This window comes from Trachurus trachurus (genome assembly GCF_905171665.1).
Source record: "Trachurus trachurus genome assembly, chromosome: 12".
Classification (NCBI taxonomy): domain Eukaryota; kingdom Metazoa; phylum Chordata; class Actinopteri; order Carangiformes; family Carangidae; genus Trachurus; species Trachurus trachurus.
Genome location: NC_139908.1, coordinates 4313404 through 4339085, shown reverse-complemented (window position 1 = coordinate 4339085; position 25682 = coordinate 4313404). Strand labels below are relative to the sequence as shown.

At 45.4% G+C, this 25682-nt stretch overlaps 2 protein-coding genes across 2 annotated transcripts in view; both read left to right on the top strand.

Annotated features, from left to right (window-relative positions):
• Positions 1-5191: 5191 nt before the first annotated feature.
• On the top strand, positions 5192-25053 carry LOC310994746 (heparanase-like). The gene is made up of 8 exons (XM_083983550.1): positions 5192-5604; positions 5825-5879; positions 7283-7454; positions 9805-9852; positions 10020-10113; positions 11870-11976; positions 13250-13374; positions 24945-25053. The coding sequence occupies exons 1-7, from the start codon at positions 5365-5367 to the stop codon at positions 13299-13301; spliced, it is 768 nt and encodes a 255-aa protein (XP_083839676.1). The 5' UTR covers positions 5192-5364; the 3' UTR covers positions 13302-13374; positions 24945-25053.
• LOC310995043 (helicase POLQ-like) overlaps positions 14300-25682 on the top strand; it is a gene marked incomplete at its 5' end in the record, with an annotated part of 30087 nt that continues 18704 nt past the window's right edge. Inside the window, 3 exons of the mRNA XM_083983970.1 lie at positions 14300-14912; positions 15282-15886; positions 24945-25094. Of these exons, the coding sequence (XP_083840096.1) occupies positions 14300-14912; positions 15282-15886; positions 24945-25094 (1368 nt within the window). The remainder of the gene's footprint in view (positions 14913-15281; positions 15887-24944; positions 25095-25682) is intronic.

Here is a 25682-nt window from a genome sequence, read left to right as displayed (position 1 = left end):
TGTCTTGGACTCTGTAGCTGCGCCATAAATGCCTTGATGGCCACAATGACAAAAAAACAATACACCTCCGCCATACCAACCCAGCAAACACAAGACATAACAGCATTGCACATATCCCATAACATAACACATATACACCTCATGAATTCACCATAGTAAGAGCACTATAAATTATTGCACATTAAGGCAATTGTTTTTTGTATTACAAGTTTTGTCAAATGTTATGTTTAAAAATGTAAATGAGGCAATATCTAATGAAATATGACCTAATTTCCATTTCCAGAACAAAAATCTGAACAACGGATAAAGCTACTTTCAAAATTCTTGTTTTATTTTGTTGACATTTTAGAGTTTAGAGAGAGTTTTTACAGAGGAGGATTTTGGATATCTCTTTTTATCACTGTAAATGAGAAAATACTGTCACCAGCCCTTAAATAATTCACATTTCTCCATGTTTTTAGGAATAAAATGTTGTATAAATCAGGCTGTGAATGATAAATCAACAAACCCCTCAGTAAAAACCTTCAGAATATACGTAGAAAGGGATCAAAGTGGGAGGTTTGGTGTATAAGTGCTGCTGAAGTGGAGATTTCTAGCTCAGAGTCTGAAGAAAAACTCTTTCTGAGAAAACAACTTCCATAGATTGTTATTGTCAATCCTACTTTTATAATTTGTTGCTGATACAAAGGAAATTACAATTTTATAGAACTTTACAATGACACTAGACATGACATGAGTCAGACTAACTTTTGGTGAATTTAGGAGAAATTTACATATGAAAGAGACAAAATGAAACATGAAAACATTTTCTACTGTTTCTTTTCACTATTCTGAAAGAAAACTTGTTAAGGAAACAAAATAGCGTAATATCTCAAAACTGATCAGTGCATAAAAAAATAAATAAACAATGTTGTGTCTCGCTTTAACCCTCTGTGTTGTCCTCCATGGTCAAGGAGGGATGGAGGGAAAGAAGGGAGGGAGGAGGAGGAAGGGAACAGATTGGGTCAAGGAAGGAAGAATAAAGGATGAAGGGAAAGAAGGGAGGAAGGAAGGGAAAATAGATGGAGGAAAGAAGGAAGGGAGAAAGGAAGGAGTGGGGAAAGGTGAGAAGAGAGGAAGGAAGGAAGGATGGGGGAAGAAAGGGAGGAAAGGAGAGAGGGGGAGGAAGGATGGAGGGACAGAAGGAAGGGAGGAAAAGAGAGAGGAAGGAGGGACAGAAGGGAGAGAGAGGGGAAGGAGATAGGAAGGAGGGATGGAAGGACAGAGAGAGGGAAAGGAGAGAGAGAGGAGGAAGGAAGGAGGGATGGAAGGACAGAAGGAAGGGAGGAAAGGAGAGAGAGGGGAAGGAAAGGAGAGAGGGAGGAAGGAAGGGGTGGAGGAACAGAAGGAAGGAAGGGAAGGGGAGAGAGAGGGGAAGAAGGACAGAAGGAAGGGAGGAAAGGAGAGAGAGGGAGGGAGGAAAGGAGAGAGAGAGGGGAAAGAAGGAGCAGTTAAACAGATCGGGTCAGTCTGACAACAAGAGGGTTAAAGTTACAAAAACAGAAACATTCCGCTCCATTGTGTGTGTGCGTCTCTTTGTGTGTGTGTGTGTGTGTGTGTGTGTGTCTCTTTGTGTGTGTGTGCGTGTGCATGTGATGCCGCTCCTGTGTGATCCCAAAAGGAGAAGCGCGTGCCCGACGGTAAACAGACCTAGTAACGTTACAGGAAGTTGCTCACGTGCAGCTGGAGCAGCAGCAGCAGTCAGACATGGTTCACCTCGCGCCGCTGCAGCTGCTTATTCTGGTCTGGCTCGTGTCGGTCCGGACCCACGGGATTCGGACCCGGACCGGGACCGGAGGAGGAACAGAACCACTGGAATATAACGGGACCGTGGCCGTGACCGTGGACCTGTCCTCCGTGACGCACCGGGTCGATCCGCGCTTTCTGTCCGTCACCATCGATGCGAGTCTGGCCACGGAGGAGAAGTTCATGTACCTGCTGGGGTCGGTGTGTGTGTGTGTGTAAGCTGTAACTTACGGTTTCAAAAGCCTGCCTTGAACGCAGCATTAGCCGAAACGGCCGTGAAGCTGATATCTGCTTTAATATAAGTCTTCAATAGTTATATCTTCCGACAGCAATCACTTCTATAGAGTGTTTGGTCTGAAACACAGGTCTGTCAGTCACTCTGCTCTGCTCTGAGCCGAGGAGAAAACTTTCCTTGTATCCTACAACCTTTATCCAATGAGGAGAGAGAACGGCATAAAGGGGCAGTCCTCTCTGTGTGTGCAGTCAAGGGATGCGCGTGAATGTGGTGACGTAGGGACGAGGGCGGGGACTGCTAACTCCATCGGCTGACAGGAAGTTAGACAAAACGACGGGATCGCTTACTTCTGCTTTAATGTTTCAATCTACATTTTGTAATAAACAAATTATAAGTATAATTTGATATGACCAAGACACCTAAAAACAAAAACACGGCCGTTTTCATCAATTTACAAGCAAGTGGGCAACACACATACATTGGAGTGAATGAGTTTTCTGGGCGCTTTTGCAATACCCACATCCTGCCACTCGGGGCACAAAACCCTTATCACGGGAGTCAATGGTGGTGTCATTACTCTCTTTTCCAGTGCTCTAGTTGTGACTAAAAGGCCCCGCCCCCTTTCCTCTTCCGCCAGCCCCTTTGGCTCCGCCCACCTGCGACCAGCTGCTGCTTCCCCATTGGCTGGAGCGGCGTCTGACGGAGGCGTGGACTCAGCAGCAGGAGGCGCTGCTGAAGGAGGAGCTGCAGAGGAAATACAGGAGGGTCAAGTTCACAGGTACGAGTCTGTCTCCTCCTCCTCCTCCTCCTCCTCCTCCTCCTCCTCTGTCGCCGCGGTAACAGCAGCCTCTCCGTTTCTCCCCAGAGACCACGGTGGACCTGCTGCACGACTTCGCCAACTGCTCGGGGCTGCAGCTGATCTTCGGCCTCAACGCGCTGCTGCGGACGCCGGCCAACGTGTGGAACGGCTCCAACGCCCGGACGCTGCTGCAGTACGCCGAGTCCAGAGGATACAGGATGCACTGGGAGCTAGGCAACGGTACGGAGGCAAAACACACACACACACACACACACACACACACACACACACTGCTCTGACATCACTGGTCAGAAGAGTCAAAGTTGATACAGAGTCTGAGAACAACTTCCTCATGTTTTCTTTTTTTTTTTTGTTAATATTTTTATTAGGAGGTAAGGCACAATTAGAACAGAAACCAATGTTATAATTACATGGAGTATCGCAACACATCTGCATCATAATTGAAAATGTAAACATATCGATACACTAGAAATACTGTGCATTATGATGAATGAAGAGCAAGACGTACAGTCTGCCTCCTAGGAATTCCTCATGTTTTCTGAACAAATAATCAGTTAATTGATGAAAACAAAACAGGACAGGAAACAAGAAGGATGTAAACGTACAAACACTAAATTGACAGTTAGGATAACACTTCATCAAACTTCCATTTCTTCCATTTATTGTTTTGTTTTTTTCTACCTTGTCTCAATTTGTTGTGATTCTTTCTTTTTTTTTTGTAAAAAAATTGTAGAGAAACAGAAGAGACATAATAGAGACATGAGACACAGTAGAGACACATTGGAGACAGAGACATAATAGAGACAGTAGAGACAGTTTAGACACAATATACAGTGTAGAGACAGTAATGACAGTACAGATACAGAATAGACCAAGTAGAGACAGTAGAGACACATAAAAGAGACATAGTAGAGACAGAAGAGACACAGCAGAGACAGTTTAGACACAAAAGACAGTGTAGAGACACAAAAGAGTAAGTAGAGACATAGAAGAGACAGAGTAGAGACAGTAAAGACAGAAGAGACAGAGTACAGAGAGCAGTGTTGGGAACGTTACTTTTAAAAAGTAATTAGTTATAGTTACTAATTACTTCTCCCAAAAAATAACTGAGTTAGTAACTCCACTACTTCACTATAATAGTAACTAGTTACCAGGGATTTTTTTTCTCTCATTTTTAAATTGTATTTTATTGTTTTCATATATTTCACTGATCGCAATTATGGAATGCGAGTGTGTGTTTTATTGAAAGCGAGGCTGGTGTGCCTATGAAAATAGGTTACAGTGGGTTTTTTAAGTGCTGTGGCTGCCTACAAGCAAATCTCATATTGTCTCTGTACAAAGACAACAAAGACCTTTTTAAATGTGAAAACAGCGGAGACCTATTCAAGATTTGCGTTTAATAACAGGCGAAACATCGAAATTAATTTACTCATGGCCACATTAAGTGAAATTATTAACTTTACCGATTATCCATCTGATTATCTGTCCTGCTGCGAGCGCACAACTTCTCAGGGTATCCGCGGATCCTTAAAAAGTCTTAAATTCATGTATCTAAAATTAAGGCCTTAAAAAGTATTACATTTATTAGAAAATTCTAAGATGGTCCTAAATATATAATATATAATACACAGCATCATAAAATATGTATGCACTTTAACTTTTATATGAAATAACAGGGTATCCGCGGGGTCTTAAAAAGTCTAAAATGTGAAAATCTAAATGTTAGGTCTTAAAATGTCTTAAATTTGTTGAATTATTGTGTTCAAGTCTTAAATAATTTTAGACAGGTCTTACATTTTCTTATGCCCACCATGGGCGAACATTTCACTCGCATTTGCCCCTAAAAAAAAATACATGTGTGAACCGGGAGAATCACAAAAAAGAAAGAGCACAACCTGCGATTGGTCAAAAACTACAAATCCCACAATTCTCTGCTCTCAACAATAACAGTAGTTAGTGTAAGTGAGGGAGAGTGGAGCTGTCGGTGAAAAGAGGAAACAACGCCACGTCTGGTGCTGTTCTATGTTGTTCGTTCACACCGTCACCGTTTATTCGTTACGTCCGCGGTGTAAAAGGCCGTGACGCAAAGACGCGATTAGGCGCGAGACGCGATTAGGCGCGAGACGCGGTAAACGCGACTTTTTTTTTTTTTGCGACGCTACACCCGATTGTTTTATGGCGACGGGACCTTCGCGTCTTCGTCCTTTTCATCGTGTTTGGCGGGAAGACCCGCAAGGGGCTTCCCGCCAAACACGAGGAACGCTTTTTTTTCGCTCGAGCTTTGACGCGCGACCAAACGCGAGATACACGAGATTTGCGATTTATCGCTCGTTTGGACTGGTCTCAAAAAAATTCACTTTTTTTTTTTTTTTTTTTTTTTTAATGTCAAAAAATTCACGAGCCCGCCCATTTTCACTACAACAACATTTTTTTTCTTTTTTTGGGGCATTTATGCCTTTATGGATAGTAGGCTACAGTAGACAGGAAACGGGGAGGCAGAGAGAGGGGGAATGACACGCAGTAAATGGCTCTAACCACTACGCCACGCGACGCACCACTACAACAACAACATTTCTGCTCTCACCAACCATGGTTGAGGTCACAACGCTGCTGTAGCTGCTCTGGAAGTCCGAGACGCCGCCGTCGCTTCTGCTCCGAGACACGAGTTCCAGCTGATGAGCTACAGAGACTTTGGAGTCAAAGAGGAGCAGAGCGTCGCTGTGTCGGACTGTTTGGATTTAATGAAGAAGCAGCACAGAGTCAGGTGAGCAGAAGCTGCACAGAGTCAGGTGAGCAGAAGCTGCACAGCGTCCTGCTGTGCTACCGGAGCTTGATATGGAAAAAAAATAAACAAACCGCCAGGCGCACGTCGCGGTGGAGAGAACAGCTGAGTTTTCCTCCTCCAGCTGATCTGTGATCTGTGGTGAAGACGGACAGAGACCTGCCACAGTGTCACGGTGCATTAATATAAACTCTGTCCTCAGACTGTCCTGACTGTCCCTGAACACCACACAGAGACGACATGGAGCTGTGTGACAGGTTGAGTTTTATTTATCATGATAATTAATACATACTTAGTAACAAGCCTGTAAGTTCAACACATCAGATTATGCTACTGTGATTTAACTAGCCTAGTTAAATAAAAAGATGTAGTTTAATACCATAATATCTAGGGCTGACCAAAGGCCAATGTGTTTACTTCATGTGTCAAATATTGTCTGCAGGCGGAGACGCTCAGAGAGAAAGTGTGTGTATGTTCTTGGCTTTTACCTCAAGGAGATTAAAGTAGTGTCTGTTTCCACTTTCCCTCCGAACTCGGCAGCTTCCCTCTGCTAGTTTGTGTGTGTGACAGAGAGTAATGACACAGTAGAGACAGTAGAGACACAGAAGAAACATAGTAGAGACGTAAGAGACACAGTAGAGACAGTTTAGACACAATAGACAGTGTAGAGACACAGAAGAGACAGAGTAGAGACAGTATAGATAGTTGAAAGAGCCAGTAGAGCCAGTAGAGAACAATTTCCTCATATTTTATGAAGCAAACAATCAGTTACAATTGATAAGTTGTTTTTTTTATTTTATTGTATGAAACAGACATGAACATATAAATGTAATAACAATGTGACGCCACCGACAAGAACAAACTAAACAAAGAAACAAAACAGAAAAAGGTTTAAAACAAAACAAGAAGGATGTAAACATACAAACATTAAATTCACATTTACTACTTCATCAAACTCACATTTTTCCCATTTATTGTTTTGTTTTTCTAACCTTGCCTCGATTTGCTGTGATTCTTTTTTCCCAAAAAAAATCAGCTTCGCACTTTATTAAACTTTACTCAGTCCCCTCTCGGGAAATTCACCTCCACAAGTTTGTCCACAGATACAGAACGCCCCAACACATAACAGCATCACATTTACATAAAGATACTTAAAGATACATAAAGATGATCAATAATCAATACCTGCAGCTCTGGTTTTATTGGTTAGTTCAGTTCAGCGTCTCAGAAACAGAAGTCGATGTCTCTTCAGTTCATCAGATTGAAAATGAAACCACGCGATTGTTCTCAGAACAACAATAATGAATCTGTCAGCACTAATTGAGTCATTGATTAACTGATAAATGTTAATCAGTGACTCACATGACGAACAAGAACCAAACTGGGTCAAAGTGACAGAATCAGTTTAAATCTCCTGTTAATAATAATATAATAATAAACCCGTTTCTTCTTTCTTCTGCTTCCTCTGCTTCATAAACTCTTGTAACGTGACAGATTCTGTGTGTTGTTGTTTCACTTCCGTCCTGAGGCGTCCGCCGTCTCATAAAAATGCCACACAGGAAGTTGTTTGATGTTTCTGTTGCTAGGTGACGGGCGGCTGACTCATATGTGTGTGTGTGTGTGTGTGTGTGTGTGTGTGTGTGTGTGTGTGTGTGGTCAGAGCCCAACAGCTTTGAGAAGAAGGCCGGCGTGCGCGTGGACGGCGTCCAGCTCGGTCGGGACTTCGCTCGTCTCAGAGAGATGATGTCACAGTCGCAGCTGTACCGCGGCGCCGGGCTGTTTGGACCGGACGTGGGACAACCCAGAGACCACCGCGTGGACATCCTGGAGGGGTGAGAGGACAGGGGGGGTCAGGGGTCAGAGGTCAGAGGTCAGAGGTCACACACACTGAAACCTGTGGAGCTGCTTGGATCATAAGAGTCAAGTAGAAACTGAAGTAGAATCACTGAGACAAGTGATGCATAACTTCCAGTGGCGAAAGTTGTCTGCTACGGGCCCTAATGCAAAAAAAAATTTGCGGGCCCTATAATAATAACGGGGGGGGCGGTGTTAGACTGTGGTATAGGCTACTCCTGTGTGGAGCGTGTGTGGCGCTGTAGCGCTGCCACACATAAACACTAAAGACAGAGAAGAAGACGGGAAGTCCCCGCTGTATTCAAACTCAGACATGGATTAAATGTTGACAGGGAGTCGTGTCAGAGTAAATATGACGATCAGTGATGATTAAACAGGTGTGATTCAGCCGCAGTCTGAGCGACCTGACGGTAGTCGGCCGTTGTTGTTACGTTCATAGACTGTGTCGCTGCTGCAGCGGTGAGCGGTGTGTGTGTGTGTGTGTCAGGTTACAGGTATAGACTGTAAAAAGAAGGTTACAGGTAGAGTGGTGGGGGGCATGACATCGTTTCAGAAAAAAAAATCCGTTTTGGGCGTCCAGACTGGGGCGGCGTTTTCAGATTTTCCCACTCTGACAGAAATACAAAAATACCGTTTTAACCCCCCCCCCGAAAACGCCGTCCGCCTAGTCGCGATGCCGATCTGATAAAGTATTTATCCAGATTCAAAAAAGCCGTTTCCATCTGGACCGAGGCCCTGAGTGAGTGACAGCGCTGTCCGCTGCCTCGCTGCTGAACGTGTCACTGCTCGTGAGAGAGACACGGAGAGAAAGAGACAGGGAGAGATGGACAGGACGGCGCTGCGCCGCCGCGCTGCCGACAACAGGAGAACTGTCCTGTCACCGTATGCCCGCGCGCATGTTCATAATCCAGAATAACGTTAATGAATTACAGTAATGATGTAAAAGCCAAGATGATTTAATACAGTAGCCTATACCATCAATTGATACTTCTTTTTTTTTATGTTTTATTATTATTATTATTATTTATTTATTTTTTTACCAAAGTTCACCGCGGGCCTTTTTTGGCCACGGGCCCTAATGCAACGGCATTACTTGCATTAATGGTACTTTCGCCACTGAGAACTTCATTAACTACAAGTGTCCAACCTGAGAGAGAGACACAGTGGAGACACAATAGAGACAGTTGAGAGACAATTGAGACACAGTAGTGACTAGACTTGTAGTCAAGACTGCCTAATCTGAGACCAGACACTACCAAGACCAAGACTAGTTCAGCTCGAGACCGAGACCGAGACCGAGACCAAACAAAAAACAAAAAAAATAAAATAGTTTTGCTATTTTGCTTGAGTTGTAGCACCATACTGGGTTCAGCTGCTTAGTGTATGAGATTGTATTATTTCAACTACAGGCACAACAATACAGAGACAGTGCATGTCTAAATGTTTTCATCAACTGGCTGAGATCAAATATGTTGCAACTGCATGACCAGTATTTCTACACTAATAGAGGATTAGATTGACTCTTGAGTGCTGTTAAGGACTGACATGACTATTCAATTAACTAGTCCCAAAGTCATCTAACAAAACAACAAGCCTCCAACACCACCCTGCACCTCAAACAAGGTCTAATAAATGGGAAATATGTTACTGATTTAAATTGTACTTCATTTGTAGATGACTAACTCATTCACTGCCAGAGGTTTATTTCCCTCAGTGTACAGCCAGTGAGGATTTATACTAGGCTTCCTCTATTTTATTGGTGGGGTGGCGCCGTGGCGGGTCTCTGACTGTGCTCGTTGAAGACAGTGGTGATACGTGTGAGTCTCCAAACCAGAAACGTTTGTAACAACACCAGCAAAAAGTTGCTAGATTTGTCGCTAGTCGCTTTTGACAAAATAAAGTCGCCAAGAGGGGTTGGGAAGTCACCACGGTTGCAACACTGCTTCTGGCCGCCCATTCACAGCCGTTCGATCCGTTCATGGCTGGTGGACGGAGCATAAGCCACTTGAAGTCGGCGTATAAATATTGATTTAAAAAGAAAAACAGCGTGCCTGCCTGAATATTAAATCCCTTCGAGACCGCTCCGCCAGTCCGAGACATTGCGAGGCCGAGAGACCGAGAGACCGAAACAAGACCGAGACCAAAGACTGTCGAGGCCGTGACAAGACCAAGACCACAAAAAAAGTGTTCTCGAGAGTTACAAGTCTAGTAGAGACACATTAGAGACAGTTGAGACACAAGACACGTAGTAGAAACACAGTAAAGATGTAAGTATGTATGTGTGTAGAATAGAAACAATAGAAACAGTAGATTCTCTGTCTCCTGCAGGTTCCTTCAGACCGGAGCTGAGGCCGTCGACGCCGTCACCTGGCACCAGTGAGTTCACCTGAGTGTGTGTGTGTGTGTGTGTGTGTGTGTGTGTGTGTGTGTGTGTGTGTGTGTGTGTGTGTGTGTGTGTGTGTGTGTGTGTGTGTGTGTTGACCTGAGGTCGTGACCCCTAAGCCCCGCCCCCTCTCCCCCTCTCCTCTGTCTCGTCTCCATAGTTACTATGTGAACGGCAGGGACACGTCTCTGGAGGACTTCCTGGACCCGGAGGTTCTGGACACGCTGATCCTGAAGACCAACGAAGTCCTGGAGGTAACGACACACACACACACACACACACACACACACACACACACACACACACACGCACACACACACACACGCACACACACACACACACACACACACAGACACACACACACACACACACACCTGCTTCTGTGTGTGTGTGTGTGTGTGTGTGTCAGTGGTGTAGTCTAATGTTTTGTAGTGGGTATAACTAACTAAATTGACACAAATTAGACCACGAACCCCCATTGAAGCAAACACCAGAAATACACAAACAATCAATGTACGTTTGAATTAGGCGTACAATACATAAAATATTATTGAGAAATTTCTGGAAAAAAAAGTGGTATAATTCCTCCAAAAAAGTTGAAACACTTCTAGAAAAAAGTGGTAAAAATTCTCACACAAAAAACAAAACAAACAAGTTTCAATTTTTTTTTTTAGAAAAAAGTGGTAAAATTTAGCAATTTTTTCTTTTTAGAAGAATCTGGTAAAATTTCTCACATTTCTAAAAAATTTAGAAGAAACTAGTAACATTTCACAAAGAAATTCTAGGAAAAGTGGTAAAATTTCAAAATCAAAAAAAAAAAAAAAATTAAAACAATAATTAGCCTAAAAAAGTAAAAAAAAAAATTCTAGGAAAAAGTGGTAACATTTCAAGATAAAGTTGGGGACCCCCTTGAACCCTGTCAACCCTCCCACTTTGAGAACCATTGACACTTAGGCGAATTCACACCAGGTCCAAGTCCGATAGTTCACTTGCTTTGGTGCGGACTAAATTTTTTTTTACTTGGTGCGGTTTGTATTCACATTGCATTTTTTCACAAGCGGACCAACTTTGTAAACAACAGCACGTGTGTCCCACAGTCGCTCAATCATTGGATAAAAATGATCAGCGGGATCTTCCATGAAAAGAGGTCATGAATGCGTTTCTTGCTGCCCTTTCAATTTGGTAGTATTTCCAGTTGCACCTGTCCTGTGCTTATCCATCACTTGGAGGCTTTGTGGCAGCAGCCCCCATGAAGGATGGTCAGGCAACAAACACACAGATGTCTGCATGTGCGTCTGAAGGATGGTACGCTGAAAAAAAAAGTAAAGAAAAAAAGGACGGCACAGCAAAAAACAAAACAAAAAACATAATCATTCTCTCAGGATGCCGCGTTGCCGATCGGCATAAGCCTAGTCACATTTATTTCTGTTAACGGTTATTAATCGGATTACGACTTTCTGTTATCAATTAAAAAGAATCTGAAGAATGTGCATCCTTAACGGCGACGGGTGCGTCCTCTCCAGCATCTGATAAATGTTTTCCACTGACCAGATATCAAGGAGGCAGCGTGTCTATCTGTGCTCCATGTCGACCCACGGCTCATTGTTGATCATTTCCACATTTTCTGACAACAACGGAAGCCTGTTGAATCCAAAAAGGCGCTTGGATTTTGCATTTGGTTCGGGGAAGGTTCGGTTTGCGTTCACACCGGACGCGAATCGCACCAGGGTTCGTTTGGGACTCTGGTGCGATTCGACCAAACAAGTGAACCGAGTCCCAGCTGCAGAGGTGGTCTCGGTCCACTTGTTTGATCCGCACCAGAGTCCGCTGGTTTGTACTCACACCTCCCCAAAAGGTCTGCACCAGAGGAAAAGTCTGTTTCAAGCGGACCAAACAAGCCTGGTGTGAATACGCCCTTAGTTAGATAGTTTTGTTGTACTGTGTCCAGATGTTGAGGTGTGTGTGTGTCCAGATGTTGAGGTGTGTCTCTGTGTGTCTGTCCCGGTCCAGAAGGTGGACCAGGTCTCCCCGGGGAAGGCGGTCTGGCTCGGTGAGACCAGCTCCGCGTACGGAGGAGGAGCTCCAGGTCTGTCGGACACGTTCGCCGCCGGGTTCATGTGAGTTCACCAGAGTCCACAACCACAATAAAACGAGTCACTTTATCGTGTCCTAATCAAAACACTTGTTTTAATTTTAGGTTTAGTCTGGTCTTTGTGTCAAACTGTCATTTAAGTTTTTATTAGTTTTAGTCACATTCTTGTTCTTTTTTTCTGTCTAGTCAAGTCTCAGTCGACTAAAACTCTTTTGTTGCATTTTAGTTTATTTTAGTCAGAATAACCCACGACTGTTCTCGCCTAATTCTAGTCAATGATTTTAATTATTAAATTAATTAATAGTCTCAGTGGTTTGACGATCCTCGGCCCCTATTTCTTTGTGACTTAACTTTGTTTCTCAAACTGTTGTTAAAGGAATAGTTCCCCAAAAAATGAAATTCAATATTGACTCACCCCCATGCTGATGAATACTCCGGAGGCCTCCCGGGTCTCCAGATGCACTTTGAGGAATAAAAAACTACTCCGGAGTATTCATCAGCATGAGGGTGAGTCAATAATGACTGGATTTCATTTTTTGGTGAACTATTCCTTTAACTCACATGAAAGAACAACAGCAGTCTCAGCTCAGTTGGCGCTGGTGTGTTTTTAAATTTAACGGGTTTGATTCTCGTCAGAAGTCATGTGGGGTCAAAGGTTGGAGGGTTTTATTGATGATGATCAAACACGTTCACACTTCCTGTTTTTAAATTCACACGACGCTGGAAACAGGAAGTGGTGACGGACCGACTCATCTGACCGATTCATTCACTCATTCATTTTAGTTTAGTTTTTATTTTAGTTCTAGTTTTTATTTTCATGATGAGTGGTCGTATCACCAGGGCGACCAGAGGAGGTTTTAGTTTCACTGTGAGAACGAGGTGAAGATCTAATTAACGTGATCTGGTTAAACCATTACCCATCAGCCCCCGGTCCCATGACACACCCTAACCACTTATACACTGTGTGTGTGTGTGTGTGTGTGTGTGTGTGTGTGTGTGTGTGTGTGTGTGTGTGTGTGTGTGTGTGTGTGTGTGTGTGTGTGTGTGTGTGTGTGTGTGTGTGTGTGTGTGTGTGTGTGTGTGTGCAGGTGGCTGGATAAACTGGGTCTGGCGGCTCGGCTGCGTCTGGACGTGGTGATGCGTCAGGTGCTGGTTGGTTCTGGTTTCTATCACCTGGTGGACGACGACCTGAACCCTCTGCCTGTGAGACACACACACACACACACACACTGACACACACACACACACACACACAGGCTCAGACAGTGACGTGTGTGTGTGTGTGTGTGTGTGTGTAGGACTTCTGGCTGTCCGTCCTCTACAAGCGCCTGGTTGGACCCGAGGTGCTGAAAGTTTCCAGGGACAGTGAACGCAGCAGCAGCAAACGAGTCAGAGTTTATCTGCACTGCAGCAACAGCAACAGGTTCTGATGTTGTCCACACGGTCCTGTCCTCCTCTCTGTCTCTTTGTCTCTGTCTTTTGACTCTGTCTTTTTGTCTTTGACTCTCTGTCTCTTTGTCATTTCAATTCAATTCAATTCAATTAGCTTTATTGGCATGAACAGAAACCTGTTGTTGCCAAAGCACTGCACAAACCACTCACAAATACATTTCAATATACAGGGTATCCGCTGGGTCTTGAAAAGTATTAAAAGGTGATAAATCAATTTTGGAAAAATTAAGACCCTTAAAAAGTATTAAAAAGTCTTTTCACGACTTTATAAAGTCTTAAATTTTGAAGGTATTTTTTCTGAATTAGCTGTTCAAGAGTTTGACCTGTTCATGAAAAAGAAAAGAAGATTGTTGTTTTTGTTTTTTGAGTGGCGCAATGTTTTTTTGTTTTGTTTTTTGATCAAATTTGTCTTTGATTTATTATCCCAGCCTATTGTGAATTCTGTTGTATCTCGTGGTCTTTAGTCTTTAGTCTTTATCACAAACACCCGGTAAAACACACTGTTTTACCGGGTGAATGATTTTTAGCCATCGGGCGAGGATTTTAACAGATTCACGTCCTGCTCCAGCCGACCACCTCACCTGACAGCGTGGGAAATACCTGTCAGCTGTCATTCAACCTGCAGCGGCTTAATCCTTCACCAAAAACCGGAATCTACTGAGCCGATTACACCGCAGCGGGCCTGTCTCAGGCCCCTGTCCGTAAGTTTCCCAATACTCAGCCTACCTTATCCACATATCCGAGTTGATTTCTCCGCTGCGGGCTCCTACGGAGCCCTGGCATGTACGTCCCCGCTCCGGTGCCCTGCACTCTTCTACCGATTCTTCCCGCAATACTCCGCCACTGTCTGTCCACGTCTTGCTGGCTGTGTGTCTTTCCTGCTTTCAGCTCCACCGATGGCTCCATCCGAGATTACGGAAAGTGCGGAGACTGCGGAGCTGAAGTCCGAGCTCAGGTCCATACAGCGGCTCATCGAGGAACTTCTTCAGCGGCAATCTGACCTGTGTTCCCAGCTGGCGCGCCTCGAGCCCTCGGCTGACCAGACGCCTTGGACCGCTGCTCCATCTGCTGCTCCTCCTGATGTCCCCGGCCCGTCTTCACCCCAGTCCCCCACCTGGGCCACGATAGCAAAGGGCACCAACCGTCTTTCCCTTCCCCTCTACGACCCCCCTGATGTTGACATCCCGCTCAGTAACTTTTTCTCCCCGCTCGCCGAGCCTGAGCTGCCCGTTCACTCCCCCCCTCAGCCGGCTGACAGAATGACTGTGCCCCAGCCTGCATCTAGGAAGCGCCGCACACCTGTTGCTTCCACCTCTCCGTCGGGCTCCCCTTCCCCGACGACCCCCGACGGGAAACGACCTCGCCTATCACTCACTAACTCGGAGCCCTCCGTGTCTGCACCAAGATCTTCTGCTCCCTCACGAAAGTCACCTGTTGTCGCGCAGGCTTCTGACCAGGTGCGCAAAGCTTGTGTTTCTGTTCTCCTGTTGGTGGCGCTCGAGACTTACGGTGAGCGTGTTACGTCATTTCCTGCCTGTACCTGCTGCACTGTTGCTGTGTTGTGTTAGACTTTCTCAGTCCTCCGTCTAGTGTTCTGCTAATTTAATCACTTTAAGCACCAGTGTACACCACGTTTTCCTACATTACACAACTTTCTGTCACTTAAGTCTTTAACAGGACTCTCTTTGTATTTCTCCATTCAACTTGTTGTACTTGCCACAGGTCCGCTAGTTAGCTTAGCATACTAGCTTAGCATACTAGCTATGGCTTCTCCCCCCTCCTCTCTCTCCTTCTCCTGCTCTGAGTGTCAGATGTTTAGCCACTCCTCTGCCTCCTTTAGTGATAATGGTATGTGTAATAAGTGTAGCATGTTTGCAGCCCTGGAGGCGAGGCTCAGCGAGTTAGAGTCCCGGCTCCGCACCATGGAGGCTAGTCCAGCTACAGTAGCTTCACAGTCCAGCTTAGCCGGTGCGGAGCCACCTAGCCTAGCCGCCGCTAGCAGTTCCCCCCCAGCCCCCGAGCAGCCGGGAACTAGCCAGTCCGGCTGGGTGACAACAAGCCGAGGGAATCATAGTCGCAAAAAGCCCGTGTTGGCCCACCAACCCCTTCACGTCTCCAACCGCTTTTCCCCACTCAGCGACACACCCGCTGAGAACGTAACTCAACATGTCGACTCTGTTGCTCACAGCCCCGCTGTGAAGTCGGCATTAGTCATTGGCAGCTCCATTTTACGGAACGTGAAGGTAGAGAATTCAGCGAGCGTAAAGTGCATCCCAGGGGCCAGAGCGGGCGACGTTGAGGCTAATCTGAAGCTGCTGGCATGTAAACGTAAGGTTAAATACAGTAAGATTGTAATCCATGTCGGCGCTAATGACACCCGGCTTCGCCAGTCGGAGTTAACTAAGGTTAATATGGCTTCGGTGTGCAACTTTGCAAAGACAATGTCGGACTCCGTAATTTTCTCTGGCCCGCTGCCCAACTTAGTGAGTGACGATATGTTTAGTCGCATGCGTTCATTCCATCGCTGGATGTCTAGGTGGTGCTTAGATAACGACGTGGCTTACATAGATAACTGGACCTCCTTCTGGGGAAAGACTGGTCTGATTCGGAGAGATGGCGTCCATCCTACTCTGGATGGCGCATCCCTCCTATCTAGTAACATAGGGAACCTTATTAGCCGTGCTAATCCCTGACAAGCACCCAGAGTTCAGACCAGCAGGCAGAGCCGCAGTTTAACACGCCCCTCTGCTGGTTCCCTCTTGTTGTCACCCACCCAGCCTATAGAAACTGTGTCTGCCTCGAGGCTGTCTAAGCCTAAACCCCAATCTAGAGGAGTTGTTTATAGCAACTTAGTTAAAATCAAAACCACTGCTCCAGCAAGCCAACCTAATAGAACTATTAAATGTGGTTTGCTCAACATTCGTTCTCTCCCATCCAAGTCTCTCCTAGTGAATGACTTAATTACAAGTCACCATATTGACATATTAACACTAACTGAGACCTGGTTGCAGCAAGATGAATATGTTAGTTTGAATGAATCTACCCCTCCTAGTTACATTAACTGTCATGTGCCTCGTAACACAGGCCGAGGAGGAGGAGTGGCTGCTATTTATCAGTCAAATCTGATTATCAACCCTAGACATAATAGTTCATATAATACATTTGAAAGCCTTACTGTCAGCCTCTCTCACCCAGACTGGAAAGCAGAAAAACCACTCTTACTTGCTGTAGTGTATCGTCCTCCTGCACCTTATTCTGAGTTTCTAGAAGAATTCCCTGACTTTCTGTCAAATTTAGCAATGAGCTCAGACAAAGTCATTATAGTAGGTGACTTTAACATTCATGTGGACGTCGATGATGATTGTCTGGCTACTGCGTTCAAGTCACTTTTGGATTCAGTCGGCTTCTCTCAGAGGGTAAACAAACCCACTCACACTTTTAATCATATCCTTGACTTAGTACTTACTTATGGAATAGAAGCTGACCATGTCACAGTTCTTCCTCAGAACCCCGTCTTGTCTGACCATTCTTTAATAACATTTGAATTTACTTTAACAAATTATATCCTACCTGGGAAAAAATCCCGCTACAGTAGATGTCTATCTGACACTGCTGTTTCTAGATTTAAAGAGCTTATTCCAGCAGAGCTTGGTGCCACATCCTGTAACCATATTATGGGCAGTTATGCTGATTTCACCCCCACACAGGTGGACTATCTTGTGGATAGCACTGCAGCAGCACTCCTTGGGACACTTGATGCTGTAGCTCCCCTGAAAAAGAAAGTTATCAGTCAGAAAAGAATAGCTCCCTGGTACAGCCCAAATCTGCGCGCTCTGAAACAGAAGACCAGACAGCTGGAAAGGAAAACACATTCCAGCCAACATGAGGAAGACCGTCAAGCCTGGAAGGATAGTTTATTAATATATAAAAAAGAACTCCGTAATGCTAGAAGCAATTACTATTCATCTTTAATAGAAAAGAATAAGAACAACCCCAGGTTCCTTTTCAACACTGTGGCCAGGCTAACCAAGAACCATAGTGTCGTTGAGCCATCCATCCCTCCAACTCTCAGCAGTAACGACTTCCTAACTTTCTTTACCGAAAAGATAGTTAATATTAGAACGAAAATTGCTAGTAATGGACCACAGATTACGGTACCTATAGAAGCACCTCCCAGACTTGGTACACACTTGGACAGCTTCTCTCCCATCGACCTGTCAGACTTAACTTCTGCAATTACTTCTTCCAAGTCAGCCACATGTCTGCTGGATCCAGTCCCGACAAGACTACTTAAGGATGTCTTTCCCTTAATTAACATTTCTTTTCTGAACCAAATCAATCTTTCCTTAGCCACAGGCTACGTGCCACAGGCCTTCAAGGTGGCTGTCATTAACCCTTTACTTAAAAAACCTTCTCTTGACCCAGATGTCCTAGCCAACTATCGGCCTATATCCAACCTTCCTTACATCTCTAAGATCCTTGAGAAGATTGTCCTGGAGCAGCTACATGAACATCTGCACAGCAACGAGCTCTTTGAAGCTTTCCAATCTGGATTCAGAGAACACCATAGCACTGAAACAGCACTTGTCAAAGTCTCTAATGATCTTCTTATAGCTTCAGACAGAGGTCTCGTCTCTGTTCTTGTACTTTTGGACCTCAGTGCTGCATTCGACACCATCGACCACAGCATCCTGCTGCAGAGACTAGATCATGAAATAGGGATTAAAGGGCCCGCCCTGAAATGGTTTAAGTCATACTTATCTGACAGGTTTCAATTTGTTAATGTTAATAACGACCATTCAGAGTATAGCAGAGTTACGCATGGTGTACCGCAGGGTTCAGTCTTAGGGCCAATCCTCTTCATTCTTTACATGCTCCCATTAGGTGGCATCATCCGGAAGCATTCAATCAATTTTCACTGTTATGCGGATGATACGCAACTCTACTTGTCCATGGAGCCAGATGACAGAAGCCGGCTCATCAATCTGCAAGACTGTCTGAAAGACATTAGATCCTGGATGTCCTCTAACTTCTTGCTACTGAATTCAGATAAAACTGAGGTCATTGTGTTTGGACCTAAACATCTCAGGGACACTTTCTCTGATCAGATCGCTACTCTAGATGGCATCACCCTGACCCCGAGTACAACCGCGCGGAACCTTGGAGTCATTTTTGACCAGGACCTTTCCTTTAGCTCCCACATAAAACATGTGACTAGGACCGCCTTCTTCCATCTGCGCAGTATCACTAAGATTAGGAATATTCTCTCCCAGAGTGATGCTGAGAAACTAGTGCATGCATTTATCACTTCTAGGCTAGACTACTGCAACTCTCTCCTGTCAGGATGTCCGAAAAACTCTCTAAAGAGTCTCCAGCTGGTCCAGAATGCCGCAGCGAGAGTTTTGACAGGAGTTAGGAAGAGAGAGCACATCTCTCCCACCTTAGCTTCTCTCCACTGGCTTCCTGTAGGATTTAGAATAGACTTCAAAATCCTTCTGCTGACTTACAAGGCTCTTAATGATAAAGCTCCATCCTATCTGAAAGAACTAATCATTCCTTACTGTCCTACCAGAGCACTCCGCTCCCAGAATGCAGGTCTGTTAGTGACTCCCAGTATCTCTAAAAACAGACTGGGAGGTAGAGCCTTCAGTTACCGGGCTCCTTTACTGTGGAACCAGCTCTCTCCATGGGTCAAAGAGGTAGACACTCTAACTACATTTAAGTCTAGACTTAAGACCTTCCTTTATGACAGGGCTTTTAGTTAGGGCTGGTTCAGGTAGCTCTGAACCATTTTATAGCTACGCTGCTATAGGCTTAGACTGCTGGGGACACATCTGGTTACTCAGAGCCCTCCCCTCTCCTCTCCTCTCCTCTCCTCTCCTCTCCTCTCCTCTCCTCTCCTCTCCTCTCCTCTCCTCTCCTCTCCTCTCCTCTCCTCTCCTCTCCTCTCCCCTCCCCTCCCCTCCCCTCCTCTCCTCTCCTCTCCTCTCCTCAGTATATTTTTGAACTGTCATTTTCTGTTGTACTTTGTAGTTTGGCCTTGGTGTCTCGCACTCTCTCTCTGTGTTTCCGCAGATCCACCGGAGCTCCATCTCTCTGCACCAGCCGCCGCCTGCATCGCCCCCCTCCCACCCCTTCCCCTGCCGTTAGACCGGCCTCCCCTCCCTTCCCATGGACCAGTCTGCCACCCAGTCCTCCCATCGAGCTGACCGGCTCTCCCTGCCCCCCCCCCTCCCCTCACTAGAGACTGCCTTCATCAACCCCTGCTAACATTTCCATATTCCGCACATTCTGTGACAAACTGTAAACTGTTTTCTTGTCTGTAACAACATCTATTGCACGTCTGTCCGTCCTGGGTGAGGGATCCCTCCTCTGTTGCTCACCCTGAGGTTTCTCCTGTTTTTCCCTGTTAAAAGGGTTTCCATGGAGTTTTTCCTCAGTCGATGTGAGGGTCTAAGGACAGAGGATGTTGTTACGATGCCATGTAAAGCCCTTTGAGACAAACTGTTTGTAAAAACGGGCTATACAAATAAAATTGCCTTGCCTTGCCTTGCCTTGCAATCACGCAGCCTCCCTGACCGCGACCAGCTCGCTTCCTATTGGTCACCGCATGAGATCAAAGCTGGCCGTTTACATTGATAACCTCCATACAGTCCGCCCGGAGATCTTAATTGTAGGTGACTCAATTGTTAGATTTGTAAAGCTCCCAGGTGCAATAACTTACTGTCTCTCTGGAGGTAAAACGTCTGATTTCATTGAATTGATCCCAGCCCTCCTGGATTTCCATCCCTCTGTACACACTGTAATCTCGCACTCTGGCACAAATGACGTCATGTCAAGGCAATCAACTCAGCTTCACTACGACCTGGAGTCCCTTGCCATCACAGTTGAAAGTCTGGGGAGGAGGTTCATTTTATCTGGCCCCACCCCCTCCCTGTCAAAGAGCTCAGAGCGTTTTAGCCGTCTTTTTAGTCTGCACCGGTGGATGGAAAACTTTACTACCGCCACAGGTCTTGGTTTTATCAGTCACTTTGACTCCTTTTGGACTAGGTGGGACCTGTTTAGGCATGATGGGCTGCATCTTAACAGAAACGGAACCGGTATACTGACCCACAACCTCATTAACTTTATTGCTTTTAACACCAATTGATGGTCTCTCCAGCAGGGCCCTGCCCAGACCACGGGCTTTATCCCCGACAGCCCTGTCCCTGATGATGCGGGCCCTGCTGATGCTGATGCTGATGCTGATGCTGATGCTGAAGCTGAAGCTGATGCTGATCTAGTTCTCTTCTCAGTCCTACCCACTCCTTTTAAGACGACCAGGCAGCTGGCCACCCCCCCCTTCCCCTTTTGGGGTGAACATGCTGCTGGTCTGACTCTTCCTATTCCTGTTCGTGTCACAAATAGACTCCATCGCTCCAAAGCCATTAGTGGCAGAAGCAGAGACAACTCTCTTCTGGCTAACCTAGCCTCGGCGTCTAGCACTTGTCCCAGTGAATGCAGAATTTCTATGGGGCTGCTTAATGTCCGCTCACTCACCAACAAGGGTCAGCTCATCTATGATTTAGTGAATGACCTTAAATTCGACTTTTTCTGCTTGACTGAGACGTGGCAGCAGCCCAATGATTATGCTGAACTCAACTTGTGTACCCCATGCGGCTTTGTGTATTCCTGTCAAGCTCGTGCCTTCGGGCGTGGTGGTGGTCTAGCGATAATATATAATGATAAGTACAAGGTTTCCCCTCTCCCTGCCACTCCCCACACATCATTTGAATCTACTGCACTGAAAATCCATGGATCCACTCCTACTATTTTAGCTGCCATTTACCGTCCACCTAAACATAACCCCAGTTTTATAAATGAATTCTCGATCTTTGTTGCCACTCTGTGCTCTCTGTCACCCAACATTATACTGCTAGGGGACTTTAATATTCACATGGACAACATAGACTCTTCTCTAACAAAAGACTTCATATCCTGCCTGGACAGCTTCGGTCTACATCAGTTTATCAGCACTCCCACCCATTCAAGAGGACACATTCTGGATCTCATCTGCTGCACTGGAGTTTCACCACTGAACCACATCATATCGGATTTCCCCCTGTCAGATCATAAGCTTATTTCATTTACTGTTAACTTACCTTTATTCAAAATTAAAGCACCCCGCTACATTACTTTCAGAAACATCAAGAACATCAATCCGCCAACTCTCTCAGCCGCTATAAACTCTCTCCCAAGTACCGACCACTTAACCACACCCGAGGATCTGACATTCCACTATAACTACGAACTCAAAAACCTCCTGGATACACTGGCACCATTAAAAACACGGTCTGTCACCTTCACACGCTCTGCCCCCTGGTATACCCCTGAACTTCATGATCTCAAAACTGAAGGACGCCGTCTGGAACGCCTCTCAAGGAAAACCGGTCTCACCATTCACAGTAACATGTACCACAACCACCTGCTGAAATATAAAGATGCCATCGCCAAGGCTAAAACGGACCACTATACCTCTATCATTGGAACTGCTGTAGGAAACTCACGCACCCTGTTCTCCACACTTAACAACATGCTACACCCCCCTGACACTCTGTCCTCTAACTTGTACTCCACCGCCCTCTGCAACAAATTTATGGACTTTTTCACTGGCAAAATATACAGTATTCATGATCAACTACCTCCTCCATGCAATAGCACCGACTGCAACGACTGCCATATTCCTGGCCCACCTCTCATATCCCCACTCTCTAATTTTGATCTTCCAACCACCACAGAAATATCCTCCCTCATACAGAAATCCAAGTCCTCCACCTGTAGTCTTGACCCTCTGCCTACAAACCTTGTTAAACTCTGTCTCCCTTCTCTTTTCCCACTCATTACTGACATCATCCACTCCTCCCTCTCCTCTGGCTCCATTCCAGCTCCCCTCAAAACAGCAATAATCACTCCCATACTCAAAAAACCTGGCTTGGACCCCAACGATCTTAACAACTTCCGACCAATATCAAACCTTCCCTTTCTGTCAAAAATCCTGGAGAAAGTAGTTGCTGCACAGGTCCATAATCACCTTACCCACAACACCCTCTATGAACAGTTTCAATCTGGTTTCCGTCCTCATCACAGCACTGAAACAGCTCTGGCAAAAATCACAAATGACCTTCTCATGGCAGCAGATTCTGGACATCTCACTATACTCATCCTCCTTGACCTCACCGCAGCTTTTGACACAATCTCTCATAGCATCCTCCTCAACCGCCTCATCTCCATTGGTTTAACTCACTCCACTCTTTCCTGGTTCACCTCCTACCTCTCCGGTCGCACACAATATGTACAGCTAAATAAGTATCAATCTCAACCCTCCCCAGTCACTTGTGGTGTGCCACAGGGCTCTGTCCTTGGCCCCCTCCTCTTCATTATCTATCTACTCCCCCTCGGCAACATCTTCAGAAATCACGGACTCAATTTTCATTGTTATGCAGATGACACCCAGCTCTATCTTTCCTGTAATCCTGGCTCCTCACTTCCTCCACCCCCCCTCTTGGACTGTCTGGACGATGTCAAAACCTGGTTTTCTCACAACTTTCTCAAGCTCAATGGAAATAAAACAGAAATCCTCCTGGTTGGCACTAAATCCACACTATCTAAATCTAACAGTTTTCCACTACTCATCGATAACACCACTGTCTACCCCTCCCCTCAGGTCAAGAGTCTAGGCGTCATCCTGGATAGCACCCTCTCCTTCACTGCCCATATCAATAACATCACCCGGTCTGCATACTTTCATCTCCGCAACATCAATCGCCTCCGCCCATCTCTCTCCTCTAACAGCACTTCCACACTGGTCAATGCCCTTGTCACATCCCGTCTTGATTATTGTAACGCTCTTCTACATGGTCTGCCACATAAATCCCTCAATAAACTGCAATTAGTCCAGAATTCAGCCGCACGTGTCATCTCCCGAACCCCATCCACACAGCACATCACTCCTGTCCTTAAACAGCTTCACTGGCTTCCGGTCCACCTCCGCATCGACTACAAGATCTTGCTCCTCACATTTAAGGCCCTCCATAACCTTGCACCTCCATACCTCACCGATCTCCTCCGCACCTACACACCTTCCCGCTCACTCAGGACCTCCTCTGCTTCACTCCTCTCCACCCCTTCTGCCCACTTAACCACAATGGGACTAAGATCTTTCAGTTGCACTGCCCCCCGGCTCTGGAACACACTCCCACAGCACATCCGAACTATAACTACACTGTCAACTTTCAAATCACATCTCAAAACTCACCTGTTCAGACTGGCCTACCCCCCCTAACACAATGTTCACTGTTGCTGTATTGTTGCTATTTTATTATTGTTGTTGTTTTTTATTGTTGTTTTATTGCTTGTCTCATTGTTTTACTATTTGTACTTTTAATTGTTTTTATTGTAAGGCGACCTTGAGAGTCTTGAAAGGCGCCTATAAATAAAATGCATTATTATTATTATAAAACTGTTCAGTTAACAGTGTCATTGATGTAAATGGTTACAGCTTGAAGTGGCGGTGAGGTTTTAAAAAGTATTGAGAAGGTCTTGAAAAAGTCTTAAAAAGGTTTTAGAATTAACTAGATTCCTGTATAAACCCTGATATAACATATATACAGTACATATACATATCTCAATATTCAATAACAAATAAACAATATTTCATACAAACCACATCACAATAGAATTTAGTACAATCAGGTACAAATAATGGTGTTAAGATGTTAAAGAGTCCCTCAGGCTGTGGCAAGCAGTTACATATTTGGCTGCCAGAGGAGCTGCTGTCCCTTCTCCCAGCAGGACTGACATCTTCTCCTCTGGTGTTAGTAGGTGGAATCTTTTGATTAGCTTAGTTATTTCGTTAAAGTGAGAGTCTCTTATTAAAGAGTATCTCTCACAGTGGAGCAGGAAGTGCATCTCTGTCTCTATCTCTCCGGTGGAGCAGTGAGCACATATCCGCTGCTCTCTGGGCAGCCATGTCTGTCGGTGTCGTCCTTTCTCTACAGCGAGCTGGTGGTCACTCAGCCTGTAGCCTACTTTGTCAGGATCAGTCTTTGTTTTATGTCTCTAACAGAGTGGAGGTATTCGGCCAATTTATATTCTCTGTTTAGAGTTAAATAACAATTTAGTCTGCTTTGAGTTTTTCTTTTCTTTTCCCAATATCCTAAATATAAATCTTTTGATTGATTAATGATACGTTTTATTCTCTGGTGTTTTGAGGCTGAGCTGATGGGAGCCAGGTTACTGAGCTTCTCCATCAGCTGAGTGAGGGGGCTGTTTTCTGGGTTCAGCTCTTGGGTTTTTAATGTTTTAAAGGGAAGTGTGTCTTTTGGGCTACTATTTAGATGGTTCCAAAATGTCATTGCCCGTTTGACTTGACTCTCTGTCTCTTTGTCTCTGACTCTCTGTCTCTTTGACTCTATCTTTGTCTCTTTGACTTTGTATCTGACTCTTTGTATCTGACTCTTTGTCTCTGACTCTATCTCTCTGTCTCTGTCTGTGTCTGTGCAGCTACCGACCGGGGGCCGTCACCCTGGTGACCATGAACCTGGGCCGGAGGACGTCCAGGGTCTCGTCCCCCTCCCTGGTGTCGTCCAGCAGCACAGTGGAGGCCTTTGTCCTGCAGGCGGAGACGCCGGGGGACGAGGGGCTGTACTCCAGGTGTCCACAGCGTCTCAATGAAACGATTCTCTCCCAGTCACACGAACGTCACGCGCTCTCACTCACTAACTGAATCACTGACTCAGGATCAGATTCACAGGAAGTAGAGAGCTCAAGTTCAGATTCGACTGGATTTCTGGGGCCGTATTCACAAAGAATCTTAAGGTTAAAAGTAGCTCCTAAGGGCCGAATTTAGGAGCAACTCCTAAAAAAAGTGGGCGTGTCAGTCTTAAATTTAGGACTCCTAGTTTTTTAAAATAAGAGTAATTCACAAAGTATTTTATGCCTAAAAGTAGCTCCTAAGTCTGGGAGAGCTTAAAAGTCCTCGTGAGGACTCCTAACTCAGTAAGACCTATTCACAAAGAATCGCAAATGGCTGCAGCCAGGCAAATGTATGGAGGACTGCGAATTGCTGCAGAGGGGGGTGCTGGAGCACCTGCCCCTTTGCCCTTTGATGCCCAAAGTGCCTTTTTGTCGGTGTTTTTTTTTTTTTTTTTTTTTGGGTCATCTACAACATTTTCGCTATAAAACGGGAGTAGTGACGGTGACGAACTGTCCAATATAGGCGTCACAACGGTCGGACCGAGG